Genomic DNA, 21,696 nt, shown 5'->3' with positions numbered 1-21,696 from the left:
CTAATTCTGTTGTCTATTTTTATATTTACTTTGCCATCTTTGCTAAAAATTGTGCCTAAATAGCTGACACATTTTATAAATTAAAGATACCAAGAAATTATATACTTGGTTTAATCCTTTATCCAAGTGTAAGCAAACAAAGTTTGCACCTGAAGTATTTTCAGGACTGAGGCAATTCGTGGTAAAGGTGGTATGACTTTACATCACTTGCCTTAGTATCCATAATGCAAAGCACATCTCCTTGCGAAGGATCACTACCAGACTGGTTTCGACCTTTATTGAGGTCTCCTCAGTGGGAGCCAGACCAAGAGGTGATACTAAGGTTGAAGTAATGCAGAAGTCATATTTTCCTATATCAGTTGCTACACCTTATTAAAATACTCTGGATTAGAGAATGGTTGTTGGAAGTTTTTTCACTTGGTTATGCTATAAATTAAACATACCAAGAAATTAATAATAAAGTACAACACCTTTTGGCACTAGACTGTAAATTGCATCATCTCAACCTTTCTTCATATTCAACATTCCAGATATCAGAAACTATTTTGGTCAATTGCCTGTGGACTCTCTCCAACATCTCTTCATCCTTTTGAAAACCAGGTGACCAAATCGGTGCACAGTAGTTCATATGTGGCCTAATCAGAGCCTTATACACTGGACTCCTCCACATCATTGCCAGAATTCGCTGTGTTGTCCTCACAATTTTGGCAATATATCATCTACAATTTAGATCCTTAACCACCATCACCCCCAGATCTCTTATTTTCTCCACCTCCAACAATATATCTCCACCAAGAGTAAATTCTACATTCCATCTCTGTTTTCCAAATTTTAAACTTTATAACACTGAACTGGCATTCCCATGCCCATTCACTCCGCCTATATCTACTCCTCATAGTTCATCCCAACTTTGCATCATCTGCAAACAGCTGTATATTCCCATTTAAATCTTCCCTGATTCATTAACATATAATTTAAACAGCAATGACCCTAAAACAGGCCCCTAAGGCACACCATTAGTGACTTTCCTTTTTACTGGACTCGCATATTTACTTTACTTTCATCTCTTTATGTAGTAGTTTCTAGTTCTGTAATTCAGTAAAAAAATTCTGTGTTAATTGTAATTCTAGAATTACATTTCCTTTAACTTTAATAACTGCTTATCTTTTCTGCACACTCTCCCTAATATATATGTGAAAAAAAAACTCAGTAGCCCATGCAAATGTGACTTTATTGTGCACACTCATCTCTTCTTTACAAAATAATTTTACTGAAAATAATGTAATTTAGAATTATCTAACAATTATTTATAAATCAAAATGCACAACGAATAAGTATATTTCAATTAAAAATAAATTTCAGTACATATAATTTAGACTGAAATACAGAGTCAACAGAACAGTTATATTTTGGTTAATAAACAACGGAAAAAACAAATCAAACTTAATGCAAGCTGAGAGTCATTATCATTTTAGAAATGTCACTTTGCAAAGCTTTTATATAAAATATGAACATGACTTCAATTTACAATGTGTATGGCACTGTATGAAAGTATACTCTCTAATCAATAAAATGATCAAATTCTTTAATGCTGTATACACTATATTTCACATTATCATATAAAAATATGTTTCTAAAATAATGAAAGTGCAGCTATCTTACTTCGAGTACATGATTCCCTAAATAACATCTGTATGAGTATTATTTATACTGTTCAATAAATTCAACTTTTACATTTTTATAAATATAATACCTTTTACATTCTTATAAATATAATACAAACCAAAATTATTTACAATTTATTATATAAACTATAAAAACATGAATTAACATTTGTATAATAGTATTAAAGTTTATGATATTCAGAAAAATATAAAAATAGCAACTGTATAGTAAATGAAAAGGTCAATAAAATATACAGACTAGTTTGTTAAATGTCATATAGAATATAATTGAAGCAATTACATATGTGACTAGTAAATTGCACTTCAAGGTTTGAGTAGCTGAGTAGTACAAACTTTTTTTTATATATATAAATACTTTGACCTGATTAAGTTAGCATAGGAGATGAGCACAAAACTTCTACAATGAACTGTAAACATGACAGGAATATTCTAATTCCTTTTTTTTTTTTTTAACTTTAAAAGAAAAACATTGTCAAATAATGCTGTGGAGTCAGAATAAAAATAGCAAACAAGATTTGAATAGTATGAAAAAAAAAATCTTGACTGCTAAACAAGGTGATTAAAAGAATCAGATACAGTCATGGAGGATAAAAATATGATTAATATCATAAGCAAATAATAATAGCAATTTAAATATTACAAGTACTTTAAATCTGATAGCAGTACCAGTGTTGTAAGTGTCAAGGATATGCTGAAAGAAATGCCTGTTGTTTATCCTAAGTGGGACTTGGAGTTTATTTTTTATTTATTTTTTGTTAAACTTTTTGAACTAACTTTCTATAAAATAAATATTACAATTTCAGAAGATACAATTCTTCAATTTCTCAGAGAGAGTGGGATAAATTCTTTTAGCTCTAAATTTTGTAAATTCATACATAGCCAGTTTCCAATCTGTTATTTTTGGCAGTTGTGTTCATTTATACTGATGATTTTGTAGACAACTGCTGCCATTTAGAGGTCCTAATCCCAACTGGTGTGAAACAGTTCTACAGTTGATTCTTCTGGGCTGCAGGGTTATAATTTAAGGCAGGGTATAACAAGCTGTGTGTGTATGACAAAGGGACCTCCTATATGAGTCTTTGACTCTGTGGGGTCTTAGGATAATAATAATAACCCAGAGTTCCAAGCAAAAATAAACCTACTTACTTTCATTTAAGAATGACTCACTTGAAAACCATCAAAAAAAAAAAAAAAAAAAAAAAAAGAAGAAGAAGAAGAAGAAGAAAGAAAGAAAAGGTTAGAAAAAGTTTCTTTGCTCAGAAATGAACTTGTAAGTCTTTTTTCTGCTAATATAGTATCATGGAAATTATCATGAGGTCCCTCAAGCACCCTTGTTGTGAAGAGATGGTTTACAAAATATATATATATATATATATATATACAGGGTGTTCGGGATAAATTTGACATATTTATAATTAATTATATTTTTCCGTAAGTTACATGTATTAACACACACTTCTCTTCATTTAAAAGTTTGGACCCTTCTTCATTCATATACAAGATGTCAGAAAGGATGGATAGCTGGAACCCACCTGAATCATGGAAGAGAATAACTTGTATCATGATGATTCGTGCCTGCCATCAAAATAAGGATATTACGACTGCTGCCCAATGCTCCCTGAATACAGTAAAAACAATCAGGCATGAACTAGAGACTTGCAATGGTGACTACGAGGATGTAGCAAGAAGAAAGATCCCTAGCAGACGATCTGATTGCGTTCGTACAGCAGAATTCCTCGCAAATCTGCAGGAACAGGTGTTGAAGAACCCTGGCATTGGAATTCGGGCTTTGTTCGTGGAGTTGCTAACTGTAGTCAAGCCCTGGATAACAAGGGTAGCCAATGGTAGGCCGTATGTATGGCAGCAGGATTCGGCCCCTTGCCACACCTCTGGGAAAAGTCAAAAATGGTTGTCTGAAAATTTCTACGACTTCACCAGTCCAAATGTTTGGCCTCCAAACTCCCCAGACCTTAACCCCATGGATTATTTTGTATGGGGCGCAGTTGAAAAAGACACCAATCGCACTTCCAGTAATACAAAAGCCCAGTTAATGGATAAAATTAAAACAGTTTTTGCGGCCCTTCCCAGGGAGACTGTAGCATCAGCTTGTTCGAGGTTCCGAAGCAGAATTGAAGCTGTGATCGATGCTAATGGTGGTTATTTTGAGTAAATCTTGTTGATAGTATTGTAATTAACTCTGCCTGTAATGTTTTTTTGTCAATTCATTAAATTTAATAGATACAAAGAAGATTTTCTTTTTCCTTACGAAACTGTCAAATTTATCCCGAACACCCTGTATATATATCAGGACTTTGGAATGCTGACTATGGAGAGGTTGAAGAAATGTGGATTGCAGAGTTTGGTGGATAGGAGGAAAAGAGGTGATATGATAGAGACAATTAAGTTAGTGAGAGGATTTTATTGGATTAATCCAGGAAGGATTATAAAAAGAGTAGAAGGCAAGAGGGGAAGAATTAGAGGTCATCTATGAAGTTATGTAAGAATGTGGTGGAAACAGGTGTGAGTAATAGATTTTTTACATGGAGAATTGTCAGTGGACGCATTACAAGAATGCAAATGTTGTTAATGCAAGGAGTGTTAAAGATTTTAAGATTTCCGTATGATAAATATCCTGTCAGATGAATGAGCCTCCCATGATGAGTCTTTCGACTCTATGGAGAGTACAATAATAATAATAATGCTGTTTAAGAAAAATACTTGCATATAAAAATAAAATCTATCTTAACAAACAATGCATTTTGGGAAGCAGAAATTAAATCAGTAATCTTCAACTCAAGTAATATTAGAACTTCTTAAGTTCTCAACTGCTTTAACTTGATATTAAGACTATAAAAGAGAAAACTAGAGAAATATAACTAAAATTGTGTCTTTAGTATTTTAACTAAGTGCCAGTTAATACTTCAATTTAATTAGACTGATCATACATTTAAGATTCTTAAAACTGATAACGGTATACTGTGCAGTATATTTCATTGCTTCTCTTCATTTCTTTTAAACTCTCGAAACATACCCTTCAACATTATTTAATACTGGGCACAATGGACTGCCTCAGTGCAATATGTGATTTTGCAAAATATGTCCCTTAAAATTAAGTTAATAAACAAAAGTAATATATTTTTTCTCACTGTGATGTTTTTTTGTTTTAGAATAGGTACTGTTCATCTTATGAAGTACTAACAAAGGTTCCACTGAGAAAGAGCTCATTATAGTTATGTCGCATTCATGTTATAGCTTAATGGAAAGAAAGCTATCTAGAAGAATTAAAATAGAATTAATTTTAATAATATGCCACCTCTGTCATAGTGGCATATTTTTGATTACCTCAAAAGATAAAGATGCTGCAAAGTGGCAAACTAAAAATGTACACTGAAGTCTAGTTAGTGCCCTTAATTATACAATTAGGTGGTCTGTGTTGCTGAACTAACATAATTGTCTCAGATATTTTTATATGCTTGAGACAATCTCATGTATTCACAGTGGAGAGTGTTTTGCTTGAGGCAAATTCGAAGAAAAACTTTGTTTGGGACTTTTTGATGCAGCTTGCTTTTTTATATATTAGTTTTGTTCCTTTTCTTAAGTTTCATTATATAATTTTTAATTCTTAATATTTCAAAATCAATTGTCTATAGATCCATTACTGGTTCTATTCATGTTTCATTTCAGACAGTGAACATATTTCTTTGCTCACATATTTGTTCTTCATCTTCATTTACTTATCAGACATTGTTGGCATGATCAAGTTCAGCACATACTTATGTCATCCCTACTTTCTAAAAATATTCATCCCCACTACTTCATTTTAATTGTCTTCTAATATAATTTATAACAAATTTATATCATTAGTAAGAACTAAATTTAGCTTGAGATTGGAATGTAGGGGTGGCTCCATTACCAGATAAGCTTTGCTATTTTGGTGAATTTTTTTAAAAATTATTATTATTATTATTTAATTTAACAAATGTGCTGTTCTCTTTCAATGTATTTTTACCAGGCATAACAGTATCAAGAATTTTAAGGAAAGTTTTGGGTGCTCTGTACCAAATGTGAACAGTATTCTAAAGGTAGGCAGATTTGGGATTTGCGTAAAGTTAGTGACTGGGAGAGAAAAAGCAGGATTGTATTTTGGAGAATTGAAGGTGACCAAGTTATCCTTGCCCCATTGAAGGATGGTATGGAGATTAGTGCTTAATCCTGTGGAGGTCATGGCTGATCTGACAAATACAAACAAAGTGCCTCTGTAGCGCAATTGCAAGAACAACAATACAATGTGCCATTCGATTGGAAAAGGCCTAAGTTCAATTCTCGTCTATAATAAATTTAGTTTAATCCTTCATCCAAGTGTAAGCAAACAAAGTTTGCACCTGAAAATATCTTCAGGACTGAGGTATTCTCATCACGATAGGAGGAATCTTTATATGGACGTTTTCAATCGAAGGAGAATTAGCTAATCTCATACGGAGGTAACAGGGTTTTTCCTCCTGGAAACTTGGGTTTTTCATCCCGCATACAGACAAATCGGCCCTTCCGAACACACACAATTTACAGACAAAAAATACTAACTGTGGTGATGGGCAGTAGATGGCACTGATAGATGATTGGCAGCAGAGGATCGGTGTAGTGGTGGAGACGGAGAGGTGTACAACAGGTGTCCTCCTGCGATGAGTCTTCGGACTCCTTGGCGGTGTCAAGAATAATAATTAATGGCATTATATCTGAGCAAATGTAGAGGTCTTTCTTGCATTTATCTAAATCTCATTTCAGCTACTTTTCTAGTATGGACAAAATAATGCTAATCTGAATAAAGAAAGGGCTGTAGACACTAGGATAAGCAAATAAATCTTTGGTAGAACACATAAGTACAGCATATTTGAAGCAGTGGAAAAGTGATGTCAGTGTTAAATATATTTAGAACTTGTCTAGTTTTTCAAAAATGTCCCAGATGAATAGGACAATTATGACTTACTGTTCTGGATGGGTTCATATATGATAACATACTTTGGCCAGACTAGATAAATGGTTAACATCAAATTAGATGAACAAAGGAAACACTGAATCTGTATGTATGCATACAATAGATCATGCTAATAATTCCTGCAACATCATAAAATGGAAGAAAACCAACCACAACAAAGAACCAGACACAGCTGACACCATAATAAGTACAATTATAAAAAACTCACTCACTATATAAAGGTACAACTATTTTAAAGAAAATTACAATAACAAACTATTTCTTGTGGTCTCTGCGAGTTCACTAAAATGAGAATCAGATGGATAAAGAAAAGAAGCTTTTCCTGGAATCTACCTCAGAAGAATTTGCGATCTTTAAAAAAATAAGTTTCCTTCATAATGAAAACTTTAGGAGACATGATTTTCAGTCTAATGACTTAAGATCATTTTTTGTTTGCCATTTTCCTGTAGAGTTTACATACACACTTAGTTTGATTATACCTAAGAGGAGGCTTTTAAAACTGACAAAGACAAATACTGATAGTAATTAAATCCAACATTAATAATTATTCTATAGATACTTGTGGAAACAAGTATCCTTCCATGAATCCTGAATGGTATTCATATCTGAATCAGCACCATTATTTTCAGCTAATAACATTATTTTGCATTTTTCTCACTGAGATAACAACTAACATTTATGTTCTTCTTCTGTGGGTCACAAACTTAATTGTGCAAGGCAGAAATGCACTTCTTAAACTGGATAAAGTTTTAAACAAGTGTTTAAGTGCAGTAAACACTTGTTTATTCAAACTTATCAATAATAATTGGTTCTTATAAGCTTTATGTTAACCTGTTTATATTAGTCAGCTGCGTTGTCTACTTAGTGAAAAGTGGTTCTTTTATTCTTATAAAATAACCACAAAAACAAAAGTTATTTCTTTTGTCTCACAGAAACAATTAACTTTCTCTGCTCACTGAGTCCCATGAGAGCACGATGACCAATAATGTATCATATGTATTATATGCAAGATTAGCAATACACATGCTGCTTAGAACAATGAAGTCTTCACAGTTAAATTTAAAAGAACATTAATGACTGTACTAGACATGTGTTTACATGTCAATAAATACACAGATGAAATGTCCACTGAAATTGAAATAGTAGAAAGTGATATATTTCATCCATATGGCCATTTGTGTAATTAATATCTTATGTCAGAACTTAACAATTTGGAAAATATTAATAAAAGAGAAATATGACTTGGTGTCTGATTAAAGAATAAAAAATATTTTCAGCAGCTTTAGGTTTCCATAAAAAATATAATCCTAACTATTCAAATAAAGGAGTTAGAGAAACTCATTACAATACAACAGCCTTGACTCAAATTTTGCACTGTATCATGTTAATGAAGGTATGATTAATGATAAAAAAAATAGGTGATATCTTCATTTTGAACAAGAATAACAATGGGAAGTACACATTTGCTATGACATTGTGGTTCATGGTCTGCTATATACTATTTTGTTTTATAGATAAGAGTAAGTAAAAAGAAACCGACAAATCTGTGCAATAAATATCATTTATAAAAAAATCAAAATATTTTAAAAGTATAGTCGATATTCTTTAAAAATTTAACAAAGAAAAGACAACTGTGAGTGAGTACAAATATGGCACATTAACTGGTTTCTGTTTTTACAAGACCTAATCTTGCTAATATCATCCTCTTTCTCTTCTGGAGAATCTCCCAATACACCTTATGGACTGCAGAAAATAAAGCAAAGAAAGTATAATACATATACATAAATCAGCAAATATATATCAAAGTGGTTTTTAATTAAATGTGTAGAAAGGCTTATGTATTTGTCATACATGTTGTTTAATTTTGACGGTATATATCAGAACACAGAATTATAAGTAAATAATTATTTATTGACTTATTTCTGACATTTTGCTAGTGTTATAATCAGCATCTTCAGAGCACGAAAACACAGTTTGTCACAGTAGAGTGACTACAACAACAACATAGTGTAACCAAGGGACTAGTTTAAAAAAATTGTAGCAACAACACAACAAAGACTAAAGTCCTAATTAGGAGCCCTCTATCTAAAAAATAAATAAAAAAACAGAGAGAGAAAGCAGGTACTAGTTATGTCTTAAGATGACTGCCTCCCAAATCTTGGGCAAATTTACACAGCCATATTCATTGAGATTTGGAGTATGTGTTTCAAGGCTTCTATTGCTTCTAAAAACACTGACTTGTAAGAGTTTCTCTGCAGTACTTTTTTCTTCCAGTTGATCCTCTGTGCAGGATATTATTTCTGGGAGGCTTAGAATGAATTAGGATGTTGGCCACATCTAAAATGTATTGGCTATTCTGGAGGCAGGTCGTATATTCCCTGTTCGATGGACGCCATTATTTTGGCTTTTGGAACTTGTTTGGGAGTAATGGCAAAATTGTTCCCCCGACTTAAAGCACTAATGGCTTCTTTGGTTAAGGTGAGCGATGATAAATTCACAAAGATGCGATCTTGTTGTAATTGCAGTCGTTGTGTAGTACTGCATTGTTGGAGAATTTCAAACCTTTTCTGGTGCCCGTTTTTAACTTTGATGAATTCTTTTCTAGCTGTTGCATCAGTGATATGTCTAGGATCTTTCTGTAGTATATATATATATATATATATATATATATATATATATATAATTTCCAAGACAACAATGTATGTCTGTGTATCTATAATCACTCACACACCATGTATAGCAATGCAAAAAAAAAAAAAAGTACTTTTACAAACCTCAGTAAAATGGCCCACTTCTATCTGCAGTTACAGATACCATGCTGAAAATGAGACTCAACTATTCTGTTTTCATAGACAAACAGAACTGTATAGAATAAAGGTGTGGTATTCACTTTATCTGAGTCCCTCCAAACAAGGAAAGCATTCTGACCCCATATCACCACACTCAGCAGATGAAATATTACATTTTTTGTAAATATGTTATGAACTGCTATACCCAAACATATCCAAATGATTTTAAGCGAGTGCTTTGTTTTGTCACTCTCTACCATGGCTTTCCAATAATAGATCATTGGAGAACTATACCAGCTCTCAAATAAACCTGTCTTATCATGGAAACACTGAATCACTTGAGTTGAAAACATGGAGCATATAAGCTTTCCATCCAATGAAAGTGAGCCATTGAAGATATTGTACATAATGATCTGGCATACCTTAACATTTCTATTTTTATATATATATAAAAAAGAAATGATGGTTTTAAATGCTAGGCAAACTCCTTGAAATTTTCAAAGTAGCTTATTTTTATGTCGTTATCTGAACAAATTTAGGTATAGGCTTTTTATGTCCTGTTCCTGTTCTGCAGATGAGGTTGATTTTCCATCTTAATCTTGGACGTCCACAGTCTCTTCTTCCTGTGAGTTTATATTCTAGTTTAGGAATCCTATTGTTATTCATTCTTTCTATGTGGTGTAGCCAATTTTGCTGGTATTCTTCTATTTCTTGTATGATGTTTTCTGTATTTAATTGTTCTCTTATTTCTGAGTTTTTATTTTTATCTAATCTAGTAAGTCCCAGGAGAAGTCTTAGAAACTTCATCTGTGCTGCTTCCAATCTTTGTCAGTTTCGTTATTTTAGAATCCAAGTTTCACTTCCACATTTGAGAGATGTTTTAGAGGTCATATTATGTAATCTTAATTGAGTTTTTTTTAGTCATGTATTTTCCAAAATTTCTTTTAATTATGCCATTCATTATATTGTGAATCTCTTGGGGGGACCCTGTAACCCCTAGAGAGCGTATCTCCTGGGTAGCGGATAGGGGAGCCCACCATGTATGCGTGTGTGTGTGTGTGTGTGTGTGTGTGTATATAGTGGGGTGTCCGAATATACTAATAAACACTCATGGACTAACAGGGTCATAAGGGGCAATCATCTTGATTGTAAGGGAAGTGGCACTCCCATGGATCCCTAGCTGGATCTATCCTCTTCTTCTTCTTTTACTTTGAGGAAGATCCACTCACTTTAATCTTTCCTATAAGGCCTATTCAGCCAACTCTTCTTATTTTATGACCCTTATGCTATTAGAGTACTTGAAGGCCATGGGGTCTTTCCATTTCTGGCCTTACAACTATGCACCCCCTCTATAAACCTTTACTATAATTCTACTCTATTCTCCTATAATCTACTCTTTCCCCTTTAATATACGCTATTCCTCCTATGGGTTTAAATTTTGAAGAAGGCTAGTTCACAGGCCTTAAGGTAGCAGCCCTACCACTGAACTATTCCATCGTTAGGCTAGTCAGCCAACATGGAGAACATAATTATACTTTTAAGCTGACAGAAAAAGGTAATTGGAATGAATCTATGGAAAACGACCCTGGAATGGAAAAGGTAAAACGAAAATGGAAATGACAAAATATAATACATATAGCAAACTGGAATGTAAGAGGAATAGCATATAAAGAAAGAGAATTAGACCAAATATTAAATGAAAGAAATTTTAAAATAACAGTAATTACTGTAACAAAACAGAATTAAAAGGAACCATGAGAACTGAAAATTTTAATGTGATATACAGTGGAGTTGACAGAGACCAAAGAGCACAAGCAGGAGTCATGATTTGGATTCATAACTCCCTTTCAAAACAATTAAAACATTATAAATTATGGAAAGAAAGAATAATAGAAGCTAGAATAAAAATAGAGGTTATTTAACAATAACTGGTTTATATGCCCCAGAAGAAGGAAGAGAACAGGATAATATTGAATTTTATAATCAGCTACAAAATATATACAATAAAATAAACCACAACTACACCAATGCCATCTACTGCCAACCACCACCACTAGAGATTTTCCACAGACAATCACAAACATCCATGCCCACAGCAGGATTCGAACCCACAGCCTTTTGGTTGGAGAGCGGATACGCTAACCACTAGGCCAGCCAGGCTAATTTTAGTAGGAGACTTAAATGCAAGAATTGGAAACACGAAAATTAATAATAATATAAGAATATATGGAAAACATACTCTAAACAGGAATGATAAAAAATTGATTGACTTTGTAGTTTATAATAACCTAGAAATAATGAATTATTTCTATAAACATAAAAGATATACATAAGTATACTTGGGCAGCAAGAGGATGGAAATCAATATTAGATTATTTTATCTTAAATGAAAAGACAAAATTTTCGTTAGATGTTAGAGTTCACAGAGGATATGAAATAAGCAGTGACCACTTCCTCGTTAAAATAAAATTAAGATTACCACCTAAATGGCTACAAGTAAGAAGAACAGAAAGAAAATTTAAAACATTTGTTTATAAAACTAGACTGTTAAATGATACAAATATACAATGGCTACATGAACAAAGAATTAACCAATATCTAGATAAAATAAAACAAAATGAAGAAATAGAATGGTTTAATATAAAAATGATACTAAATGCAGCAGCAAATGAAAGCTTAGGAAAGACCAAAAAATTCAATAAAAGGAAAAAACTGAAGATCTGGGATGATACAATCAAAGAAATAAAAAGTAAAAAGAAGCCTATCATAAATGGTTAAGCAGTAAAAGATTAGAAGATGAAACAGAATATAAAAGAATATGAGCCATAGCTAAAAGAGAAGTCAGAAAAAGACAGAGAATCATGGAACAAATTCGTTTCTAATTTAGAACATGATTTATATAAAATAAGACAAAATGTATATGAGATTTTGAAACACTTAAATGCAAATACTAAAGAAAACATAAAATTAAACACTGAATTGAAATTAGAAGAATTTCTAAATTTCTACACAGAATTGTGGACAGATAAATATTTTAAAAAAGACAACTGGCAAACATTTAATAAAAATGAAAAGGAAATAACTAAAGAAGAATTAGAAATCAGTCTGAAAGAAACAAGAAATGGAAAATCACCTGCAGAAGATAAGCTAGGTTCAGTATATAAATATGCAGGAACAAGATTCAAAGAAAGACTCCTATTATTTTAAAATAAAATTTATACAACTGGTAGCCCCCCAATACAACGGAAAAAAGCAATTGTGATTCCTATCTTTAAAAAAAGGTAATAGATATGACCCTAAAAACTATAGAGGTATAAGCATACTAAATTCCTGTTACAAAACATATAGCAGAATTTTAAATAGCAAAGTAATGAAATATTCCGAAAACTTTATTTTAGAAGTACAGAATAGATTTAGAAAAGGACGATCATGTACAGACTAAGTCTTTTGCCTAAAATTAATAATAGAGAAAAGAAGAGAATACAATTTAAAAACACATATTGCATTTATTGACTTTGAAAAAGCATTTTATTTAGCATATTAAATGAAAGACAAACACCAAATAATATCCTAAAAGCTGTCATAAGTATATATGAAAATAATCAAATACAATTATGATTAAATCATGAGCTATCATATGCAAGAGAGATAAACCAAGGGGGTCAGAGAGGGATGTCCCCTCTCAGCAACTCTTTTTAATATTTACCTAATATTAAAAAGTTTTTAATATTAGGTAATTTGGAAAATTTTATTCCATTTTATTATTATTAAATGGAATAATAATAAAACGGAATAAAAATTTCCATCAAGGTATTAAACTTTCTCCTACCGCAAACTTAAACACTCTCCTTTTTTGCCGACAACCAAATAATAATTACAAATTCTGAAGATAACTTACAGAAAGCTATTTTAGATCTAAATGAGATAGCCACAGATTATGGTATGATAATATCAACAGAAAAATCAAAAACTATGGCCTTTCAAGGACAAGATCAAGCAATAACTAAGATAGTAATAGATAACAAGATCGTAGAACAGGTGAATTCATTTAACTACCTAGGATATATGATCACATATGAAAATGAAAAAGATATAAATGTAAAAATTGCAATATATTTAAAAATAATAGGTGTAATTAACTTTATATTAAAACCAAACCTAGTTCAAAAACAAACCAGACCAAATGGCCAGTAGGAGGAGAAATGACTGTGGAAGAATGATATTGTGGGATAAAAATGGGAATAGAGTGACTGAGGCAGAGGACATAGTGGAATTGTTCGATGAACACTTTATTGGAGTATTTCATCCTGAAGGAGTCAGTTTTAATGCTAGAGGGATTGGACAGGTTCGAGATTTGGAAGTACAGGAGGAGAGTGTGTTTCAAATACTGAGTACTCTGGATGTCAGTAAAGCTGTGGGACTGGATGGTATTTCACAACGAGTTTTGAGAGAATGTGCTAGGGAACTGACAGTGCCTTTGATCTGGCTTTTCAATGAAAGTCTAGCTGCGAGAAAGGTGCCCATGGAATTGAAGGAAGGTAAGATAGCGCCATTGCATAAGGGCAGTAGCAGACTGGAAGTGTTTAATTATAGACCAGTTTGTGTGTCATTAGTAGTTAATAAGATTTTGGAGAAAGTAGTGAAGGACCGTATACAGCATTGGGCAGATGAGGGTAATGTTATCTGTAAGAGTCAACATGGATTTGTAAAGGGCCGCTCTTGTTTTAGCAATATGCTAGCCTTTTATGATAAAGTTACAAGAGCAGTAGATGAGGGAAAGGAATATACTGCCATTTTCTTAGACTTAGCGAAGGCATCTGACAGTGCCACACGATAAGCTGATATTTAAGTTGCAGCACATGGGTCTGGATGTCAGATTGGTCAACTGGATTCAGGATTGGCTATCCGATAGGTATCAGAGAGTTATGTATGGTGGGGCAGTTTCAAGGAAGCAGAAGGTTACAAGTGGGGTCCCACAGGGCTCAGTACTGGGACTTATATTGTTTAACCTTTATATCAATGACATTGTCAGTGGATTGCAAGGGGATATTCAGTTGTTTGTGGATGATGCGAAGCTGAGAAGGATTATTAGTAATAGTTCAGATGTGGCAGCTCTGCAAGAGGATTTGAATATGCTAGATAGATGGGCAAATGAATGGGGGTACAGCATTAAACAAATGAATTGGTTTAATGCTGCAAAATGTAAGGTCTTGAAGTTTGGGAAACTTCGATGGGAGGAGTTATACTGGAGGAAGTAGAGGAGACAACAGATCTGGGATTGATGATTGATAGAAACCGAAATTTAGGGGACATATTGCAAAGGTGGTGAAGGTAACACAGAGGATTGCTGCAATAATGAGAAGGACGCTGACCTGGAGAGATAAAACAGTTATCATTCCGTTGTATAAGACCCTGATCAGACCACACTTGGACTATTGTTCTCAGATTTGGTCCCCAGGATTTGAAGGGGATAAATTAACTGTGGAAAGGGTACAAAGGCGGATAACAAAGATGGCTTCAGGACTGTACAATGATAGTTATGAGGATCGGCTGAGGGAATGTGGACTGCAGAGTTTGGTGGTTTGGTGGATAGAAGAAGGAAAGGTGATATGATTGCAAATTTTAAACTGTAAAGAGGTGGTTACAGCATTAAAAGTTGACACTGGGGAGTTCTTTCGTTTGGTTGAACAGCAGGAAAGAATGATAACAAGAGGCCATCCCTGGAAGTTACGAAAGGAAACTGTGAGCAAGAGTGTGAGTAGTAGTATCTTTGCATGGAGGGTGGTTGAACCATGGAATGCATTGCCTGATGGAGTGGTTAGAGCGAGAATGGTCAATGAGTTTAAGGAGTGGTATGATAGACTTTGTGTTTCTTAGGAAGGACCTTCCACGATGTGTATTTTGACTCCATGGAGGCCTGAATAATAATAATAAAAGTATACAATACATTAGCCCTACCAGTCTTATTGTATGGAAGTGAAATCTGGACAATAAAACATCAAGACAAAGATCAATAACAGCAGAAATGAAGTTTATGAGAAAAACTGCAAAGTATACTCTATTTGATCAGAAAATAAATGAAGAAATTATGATAGAATTAAACCAAGAATCAGTAATAAAAAAAATGAAAAAATATAAACATAAATGGATGGAACACGTTCAAAGAATGGATATAGAAAGATTACCAAAACAAGCCTTAAAGTACAAGCCATTAAGAAAAAAGAAAACCAGGATGTCCTATTAAACAATTCAATGATGACTTCTAAGGCTGGAACAGGCCATACTAGGTCTAAATCCTTGATATGCATGATGATGATTATATTGTGAATTTGTAGTTTTGTTGCTTCCAGTTGTGAATCAATATTGTATTGTGAAATTATATTTCCTAGGTAATTGAATTCTGTAACTTCTTCTATTACACTCATTAGAAGTTGAATTAGAGGTACCTGCTGTGTTCCATTTGCCGTGGCGCATGACAAGGATGTCGTCAGACCTTGTACTGACTGTCTGAGTAATAGTCAAGCACAGAATGGGGAAGACTCGAGATCTCAGTGAATTCGAACGCGGCCAGATAGTCGGAGCCAGACGTATGGGCACTCCATCTCCGAAGTCGTGCAGGCACTGGGATTTTCATGGGCCACTGAGTCAGGAGTGTACAGTGAATCGGGTAAAACCACAGCCACCAGGGAAAACTGCCATGGTGTACAACGTGTCGATGACAGGGGATGGCATCGGCTAGCTCAGATGGTAAGACGGGCCTCAGATCACTCGCCAATTCAATGCTAGACGACAACGTGTGAGCAGCTGCACTATCCAGAATCATCTCCTCGCTATGGAGTACAGAAGCCACCACCCTACTAGGGTACATCTGCTTACTGCATGTCACAGGGCACAACAATTAGCATGGGCACAGGAACACTGCCATTGGATCCTCAACACATGGAAAAAGGTCTCCAGGACTGATGAGTCGAGGTACATGCTGATGGCAGGATATGAGTGCATCGCCAAGCACATGAAGCGATGGATCCCTTGTGCAGCAGGGTACAGTTCAGGCTGGTGGTGGTGGTATCCTCATATGGGGACTGTTTAGGTGGGATGAAATGGGTCCCCATGGTACATCTACCATTGTCCCTCACTGGTGAACAATACAGGGACCTACTGTCAGATCATGTGCACCCATTTCTGCACCTACAGCACCCTGCAAGAGTCTTGTACCTACAGCAAGAAAATGCAACAGTCTACCGCTCCCAAATTGTGGCCGAGTGGGTAGATGAACACTCCACAGACATGAGAATGCTTGGCTGGCCTCCAAGGTCCCCTGACCTTATTCCTATTGAACACATCTGGAATGCTGTCGAGAGAGAGATATATATGTGCCCCTGGCCCCTGCTGTGACCAATCTCCATGCAGCAGCCACCACCCTACTAGGGTACAGAACCAGTTTGGCTCCCCAATGCTTCCTGTACCTTGTGGAGTCCATGTCACGCCGCATTCCTGCTGTCATCAATGCGAAAGGGGGTGCTACCTGCTACTAGGTAGGTATATCTAATTCAACTGCTCATGAGTGTATTTTATTGTTATGCATAATTTTGACTTTTTTGAATGGTGTTTCCACACACATTCCATACAGTATTTTTATGTATTTATTTTTATTCAAGAGAACTAATAAGAAATCTTAAAATTTTTAATAAGCATTCAAAAAAAAAAAACAAAAAAAAACTTGAGAGTTTTTTAATACAACATTTTTTTAGGAAGAACTTAAGACCAAATCAACAATTTTTGTATAGAATAACAAATTGAGTAATTGCACAGTCAGTATTCCCTCTAAGCTGTGTAACTGTGCACACAAAATATTTGCATTCAGAATTTCTAATTTACAATCAATTTTTGAATGTATTACAAAAACAATTTATGATAAATCATACTTGTCACTTATTTTAATTAGTAATTTCTCAAATGTCTCCACTCCAATATTATTCAATTCCATTCAGAATTAATACACATTCTAATCAGTTACTTTTAGACTGTACTGTGTAGAAAAACTGATGCTGACATCAGCATGTTGCAGAGGCAAATTTGTTTAGTGTCTTCTGTCTAAACAGTAGACACTAAACAAACTGTTTGCACTACTTCATAACTTGAAGTAGTGCAAACAGTGATGGATTTTAGCAGCTAAGCAGATTTAAGCAAATTAATTTAGTGTTCATAATTTTACAGATTATAGCTTTAAAAAAAAAAAAAAGCAACATTAATATGAGAAATATTACATTAGCAGTTTTAATGCATTATACCCTCAATTGCATTGAAATATTTTGCATGCAACGTACAACATCTTTTAACAAAGGCAAAAGATGTTACACCAATTTGAAGTGTATAAAATTAAGAGTTTGTGAGTACAGGCTATAGTACATTGACTCTGAGACTGGACACTTGCACACATCGCTGATAAAAAATTAGATAGAGCATTGTTTGTAGTGCATGGTAGCAAGAATATAGAGCATGAGAGAACAAGTGTGCAAGACAAACAGGGAGACTCAGGGTGGACAGGGAAATGCAGCATGAGAAAGGTTGATGCTCCAAAGGATATGAATGTTTTTGTGTGTGTATGTGTGTGTAAACAAAAAGGGAAGGGTATGACCTGAGATCAAGAGAAAACAATCGGATTTGAAGGTTCTAAGATGAATAAGAAGAAAAAGAAATGGCTTGAGTTAAGTATGGAGAAGTCACATCTAATAAATGGTATCAGTGAAACTTGTTATAGATCCTGTTATGTTTAAATAGAAATGCTGGAAGTATAAGAAACAAGGCAAATGAAATGGTTGCATTGATTGAGTTTGTTCGCCCAAAAATTGTTGGGATAAGTTAGACATCGTTGGATGAGGATAACATCCTGACAGAAATAGAGATGGAAGGGTATGATGTGTTTCGTGAAGATAGAAAAGGTAAAAAGGGAGGGGAGAGTGCTATTGATGACAGAGAAAGAGTTATGTCCATAAAGATACAGATGCAAGAGGGAAAATAATGACAGTGGTTTCAAGGTAGCAGAGTGTGAGATAGAGGTGAATAAAATGAAATAGTCGGATGTTGTTATAGACCTGGTAATGTGGATGGTGGTGACCATGAAATGTATAATCAAATTAGCCAAGTAAATATGAAAAGGGTGATTTTAATTATGGCAATATAGACTGGGATGATGAGATAGCAATGGAAGTAAACAAAATGAGTTTCTCGAGTATTTGAGGGACAACTACCTCAGGCAGTATGTAACAGAGGGTACACAAGGATTGAGGATCTTGGATTTGATCACATCATCATCAGAGGATGTTATTGTAAATGAGGTATCAAATTACCCTCCAGTTGGTGAGAGTGACAATGAAGTGATTACCCGGGTGGTTGCCAACAGTGTGAGGACTTCTGCAAGGAAAGAATATATATCTGAAACTACAAGGCTGAGGATTATGAGAAGCTCAGGTAGCTTGTAGGTGTAGCATGTGCAGAGATATTTAATGAGATATTTAATGAATTTAATTTACTTTAATTTAATAACAGTTCATAAAGGTCTTTCATACTTGAGAATGTGACATCATGGAGAGTTTAAAGGAGTGGATGATGAGGAGGAGGAGAGACTGACTGTGAGTGAGGAAGAGGTATATGGGGGAATTGAGCAAACTTGATGTTAATAAGGCTGTGGGACTTGATAATGTATCACCATGTATGTTGAAAGAATGTGCCAGGGAGTTGGTATCTGCCTATCCTTTCGGATGTGTGCTTTGAATTATGGGATATATATAAAAAGGCAATTGATGTGAAGTCATTAGCCTCTATACACAAGTAGCTCAACTTTGAAGATACTTCACGTGCAAAACATTGTTTTGCTTAATTGGATCAAGGATTAAATCCAAGAATATAATTTCTTGGTATCTTTAATTTATAGTAGAACCAAGTTAAAAAAAAAAACTTTCAATATCATAATATCCTGCACTCTCAATAAAGATACATATAAGGAGCGATGGTTATAATATAATGGCAAAATTATTTTGTAGACAGGTTACCCCAAAAAAGGAATCAAAGGCTAGAAAGGAAATATTAAAAAGCTAGAGATAAGGAGAATATGGAACGCATAACAAGTAATTACTTTGAAAAATTAGTAAATGAAACATCTAGCAACTGAACTGTGGTAGAAGATAGCTCAGAGCAGCGTTTCCCAAATGGTGGATCACGACCTGGCACTGAGTCACGAAAGCTAAATGCCAGGTCACCTAAAAAAAATCTTGAAAACCTAGGTATTTCATTTTGGGGTTTTCTTTTTTTCACGAAACTCTAAAATACAAGTAAATAGCTTTTAATCAGCACTAATGAATAAATAATTTAATTAATAGAGATTAGGATCTTGGCCTTTAAAGGACAAGATCCAGCAAGAACAAAAATAGTAATAGATAACAAGATCTTAGAACAGGTGAATTCATTTAATTACCTAGGATGTATGATCACATATGAAAATGAAAAAGATATACAAATATTTTGCAATTTTTGTAAAAATTGCAAAATATTTAAAAATAACAGGTGTAATTAACTCTATATTAAAACCAAACCTAGTTCAAAAACAAACCAGACTAAAAGTATACAATACATTAGCCCTACCAGTCTTAATGTATGGAAGCGAAATCTGGACAATAAAACAAAAAGACAAACAAAAATTAACAACAGCAGAAATGAAGTTTATGAGAAAAACTGCAAAGTATACTCTATTTGATCAGAAAATAAATGAAGAAATTATGAAAGAATTAAACCAAGAATCAGTAATAAAAAAAATGAAAAAATATAAACATAAATGGATGGAACACGTTCAAAGAATGGATGTAGAAAGATTACCAAAACAAGCCTTAAAGTACAAGCCATTAGGAAAAAGAAAACCAGGACGTCCTCTTTTAAAGGATTCAACAATGGCTTCTAAGGCCAGAACAGGCCATGCTAGGCCTAAATCTTTGATATGCATGATGATGATGATGATTAATAGAGATGAAAAACTCGCTCCATCCACATCTGTGTTGCCATTTCACAGTAAAGTAGCTCAACTAATGGCGAGGCTGTGCAGCAGCAACTGTGCCACCAGCCGAATCGTTTTGTGGTCTGGTGTTTGTTTTACTCGTCCACCACGTTAAGCATCGAGAGAGATGCTTAAATTTTGCTTATAAACTGAATTAAAAGCCTTTTTGAAGTCAACAAAACATGCAATTACAGATTTCTCTAAACATTTGTGACTTTGGAATTTCTACACATACCAAATGTGTGGAAAGTTTACATTTTGAATTTTTTAGTACATTTTGTTTGTGTGTATTGCCCTGTCTCTTTCAATAATGGTTTCAAATTTCAACTGGTGTATACATGCATCAGTTAACTGATGTTAGTGCCCAGCCTACGTTTAAAGAATAGATTCTGAAAAACATCCTGTAAGATTTTGTAGCATGCTATGCTTGCAGCATTTATGTATGTATCCTGGCAATTAAAAACATTGGAGGTAAGAGATGAGGGGATGATATAACATTAAAAAGTGTGACAGGGATTTAACAGATTTGAGATCTGGAGGACAGTGCTGGCTGGGTAGGTAAAGATCAAGTGAGCGTACAATACTTTGGGAGAGAAAAAAGGTACTAAGAGAAGAAGTGTGAAGTATGAAATATACATCAAGAAGCATGAAGAGAGAGATTGGGAGATTTGAAAGGCTGATGTGTGGCAAATAACAGTAGGAGTGAGCATTATGAGGATGATAGGGGAGAGAAAGAGAAAGAATGGGAGAACCATGGAAAAAGAGGAACTCAAGATAATACAAGACAAAAGGATGTGGAGATGAGAGGAAGGCAGGTAAATGAAAGAACAAGCAGAGTATCAGAGGAGACAGGGTGAGAGATGCAAGCGAGCAAGGAATGAAGAGATTTGTGAGATGGTGTATGAAGATTTGTGATTCATGGTGTACAAAACAGAATGTAATGTTAGAGGAGTGTTTGCCTGGAGGAATGATAGCAATTAAGTGAGGTGAAAATGTCAAGGATAGTGAAGATGGATGAGAATGACCAGAGAGATAGTGTGAATTAGGTGGTAAAAGATCTGAGTTTAATGTTAGAGATTGCGCAGCAGAAAAGTATAAGAGGGAAGACTGTGAGTGCATTAACTAGATGTGATAATACAGAATTGAGGAGAAGAGCAGCAATGACAGAGAGACCTGGCTTAT

General features: G+C 34.2%; 1 protein-coding gene across 3 annotated transcripts in view; it reads right to left on the bottom strand.

Annotated features, from left to right (window-relative positions):
- Positions 1-3,863: 3,863 nt before the first annotated feature.
- LOC150102756 (guanine nucleotide exchange factor for Rab-3A-like) overlaps positions 3,864-21,696 on the bottom strand; it is a 242,009-nt gene continuing 224,176 nt past the window's right edge. For all 3 annotated transcript variants that reach the window (XM_090398866.1, XM_090398865.1, XM_090398867.1), the window contains one exon: positions 3,864-8,421. In XM_090398866.1, coding sequence (XP_090254992.1) covers positions 8,336-8,421 — 86 coding nt within the window. In that variant the 3' untranslated portion in view covers positions 3,864-8,335. The remainder of the gene's footprint in view (positions 8,422-21,696) is intronic.

This window comes from Typopeltis vanoorti, chromosome 10 (assembly GCF_054136105.1).
Source record: "Typopeltis vanoorti isolate ZY-2024b chromosome 10, IOZ_Tvanoo_1.0, whole genome shotgun sequence".
In the NCBI taxonomy this organism is placed as follows: Eukaryota; Metazoa; Arthropoda; class Arachnida; order Uropygi; family Thelyphonidae; genus Typopeltis; species Typopeltis vanoorti.
Note: the sequence above shows the minus strand (reverse complement) of the source record. Positions and strands in the feature narration are given on the sequence as shown.